Source organism: Pundamilia nyererei, unplaced genomic scaffold (genome assembly GCF_000239375.1).
Source record: "Pundamilia nyererei isolate P.nyererei 1_Seehausen unplaced genomic scaffold, PunNye1.0 scaffold00433, whole genome shotgun sequence".
NCBI lineage: Eukaryota > Metazoa > Chordata > Actinopteri > Cichliformes > Cichlidae > Pundamilia > Pundamilia nyererei.
Genome location: NW_005187834.1, coordinates 79172 through 82152, shown reverse-complemented (window position 1 = coordinate 82152; position 2981 = coordinate 79172). Strand labels below are relative to the sequence as shown.

General features: G+C 45.1%; 1 protein-coding gene across 1 annotated transcript in view; it reads right to left on the bottom strand.

Moving 5' to 3' along the window:
* The window catches only part of LOC102197267 (calcium/calmodulin-dependent protein kinase type II delta chain-like), a 69820-nt gene that overhangs the window by 1805 nt on the left and 65034 nt on the right, over nt 1-2981 (bottom strand). Inside the window, exons 15-16 of the mRNA XM_013916024.1 lie at nt 437-512; nt 255-349 (exon numbers count right to left, since the gene is read on the bottom strand). Of these exons, the coding sequence (XP_013771478.1) occupies nt 255-349; nt 437-512 (171 nt within the window). The remainder of the gene's footprint in view (nt 1-254; nt 350-436; nt 513-2981) is intronic.

Below are 2981 nucleotides of genomic sequence, written 5' to 3'. Positions count from 1 at the left end.
ACCAACGTGATACCAACGTAACACCAACGTAACACCAACGTGATACCAACGTAACACCAACGTAACACCAACGTAATAAAGACAATAGATGAGTCAGAGCTGCAACAGGTGGTGAATGAGGCAGTGCAACACAAAGGGATGTAGTCACTCTCCACAGTGGGTTCTGCACGCGATGCACTTCTTACAGGAAATGTGAGCCTAAACTGGGACAGCTACGATGCTTCATCAGACCATGTCCCGCAGGAACACTGTACCGTTCTCAAAGTAGAAGCGGTGGAAGTCTGTGCCCTCCACCAGGTTACCCAAGGCTTCAGGTTCAAAGGATGTGAGACCAGGATCACATATCTTCCTGAAAGAACACAGGCAACACATTCATTAGCTTTATGGAAACATATGAACGTGTGAGAGTTTACTGACAAGTACTTTAATGACTAACGTGTAGGCTTCAAAGTCTCCATTGTTAATGGCCTCAATCAGCTGCTCAGTGGCCTTGATGATCTCCTGCTTTCGAGCTGAGGGACAGAGACACATCGCTTTAGTTTGGGATATCTGGACAGCTTTGACATAATGAAAACACAGTTAAAGGTTAAAAACAGGAACACAAAGACAGCATGAGTTCATCGTCACAGCATGAGCGTGGGCTCCACCTTAAATAGCACAATGTTACATGGAGATGGAGGAAAAGCTGGGAGGTCAGTGTGGTCAGCTTGGTTCGATAACATTACCTTTCGTGCTAAGAAGGTTAGCTAGGAAACAATGAATGGACACAATAAGTACTGATGTGGCTTTGCATGCAAGCACTAGTGAAAGAGAGTCACACAACATCATCAAGTCAAACAGTGCAGACGTAACAAGAATCTTACTGCACAACATGACCCAAAGACAGCATCTTCAACAACTGCACCGGGTCATTGGCTGCTTCTGTGAAAGGCTGGCAGTTGAACTCCAGGGTGACCAGTTCACAGACGGTTTTCTTCTTACTAACGAGAGTTTTATAACAAGGTTAATTCTGGTCAGACTAAGATCTGCCAACGACGTTGCTCCTAAACGACAACCAGAACTTTACTTGGAGCTCAGCGTGTAGGTCACTGAGTGGCTGAATAGCCATCAAACACCAGACCACGACTAATATCACGCTACTGTTGTGTGAATTATTTGCACCTCCAGTCCAGAAGCACCAAGTTCTACATGCTGATGGGAGTCCAGATACTTCATCTCTGAGGCGATCGTGTCAGCGCAGGTTTATGTGTCGGGACGTTTTCATGTTTGCTCCATTCATCCATCAAAGCAGGGATTTCAGGACTGTGTGATAGATGGCTGACAGTTGGTGCTGTAAGCACCTCTGGTGATGTTCCAGTTCGACATGTGTCGCTCCTCCCTCAAACCGCCCGTCCGTCGTGCCGTGAAGAGATGGTTTCCTTACTTTGTGCTATGGACCGGCTGTTTGGTCACTCCTGTGTCGTTCCCACAGTCTTCCACAGAAACACCTCATGTCTGGGTGCTCACTGTGTTTGAGGAACCTCTTTCTGTACCCTCTGTTGCTAGTGCAAGTACCATGAGATATTCCCACATGTGGAGCAACAGTGTTGCTTCACTTGTTGCTACCTTATCAAGGTTATGGTACCTATTATTAAGTACCCTATTAGGTATTAAGGTACCTAACACTTCCCTAATAAAATGGCATGGATATTAAAACCATCCATGCAACGTGCAATGAAACTATATTTCACCATCATGCAAAGAAGAAGCACACAGGGTTGGGTTCAATTTGGTGTTGATTATGTCCAATGTTTCTGATCACTCGTAAGTTCGTCAGTACGGGAGATAACCATGGAGGAGAGGTGATGATCAGCGAGCAGCAGTATGGCTTCTTGTGCGCTACAGATGTGCTGTTTGATTTGAAAACACTGATTGTGATGATCAAAGGAGCTGCAATGTGTCTCTGCACATCTATAGAAAGCACATGACAGCGTGCCGAGAGACGAATAGAGGTACTGCATGAGGAAGTCAGGGGTGGCAGATGGGTTTAAGGTGCCATGAGGCTGAAGCTGCAAAGGGTGGGGTGGAGCAGGTGGAGGAGCAGGTAGAGTGCAGGCAGGGCGAGGCAGTGATATCAGGGGCTACTTATGACAGAAGGAGAGCAGGAAAAGGTGAGATTTACAAGATGCAAGTGAGACCTGCTATCATGTACGCTTTGGAGATCACATCACCAAAGAAAGGAGGCGAAGCTGGAGGAGAACTGAAGATGCTGTGACTGTGGCATGGACACGATTAGAAATGTGAACATCAGATGGTGAATATGGAGGCAGGAGGAACAGAGGCACACCACGGAGGAAATTCAGGATGTGGTGACGAGAACACGCCGAGTGTTGGCGAGACTCGGGTAGGACGGGTGAGATGACTCAGTCAGAATAGTATGAAGGAAATGGTTTCATTGAATAACAGGAAAATTAAAGGCAACATTTGGCAAGTACTTGGACACGGCTAGAGGTGAAGCAGGAGTCAGAATGCTGAGTCACTCCCGTTTACTTTAAAGGCTTGTGACTGATAAAGTCTAATTTAATACTTATTATTAACAACAACACAAAAAGAAACAGCAGCTCAGGGGCTGCTGTGGTTTCTCACCATCATTATTAACTTTATGAACAAATGAAGCAAATGTTTAATGCGGCCCTACACAGGAACGACACAGAACTACACACCCTCAGCGTCTTTAACATCATTTATGAACACGATCACCTAAACGCTCCTTTTCTGCTTTTTCTTTCTGGAATCTTGCAAAATAATAAATCCGAAGTTGGTTTACAGGTAATCAGTCACATTTTCCCTATGACAGATTTAGTCAGGACAAAAACAGTCTGTAATAAAGCACAAAGACAATCAGCAGTCATTATGTTCACAGGGACAATAAGGATCTAAACTCTAATCAGAGGCTTTCTAAAGAAAACGAAACAACTCATTTTATGAGCAGGATGAGTCAA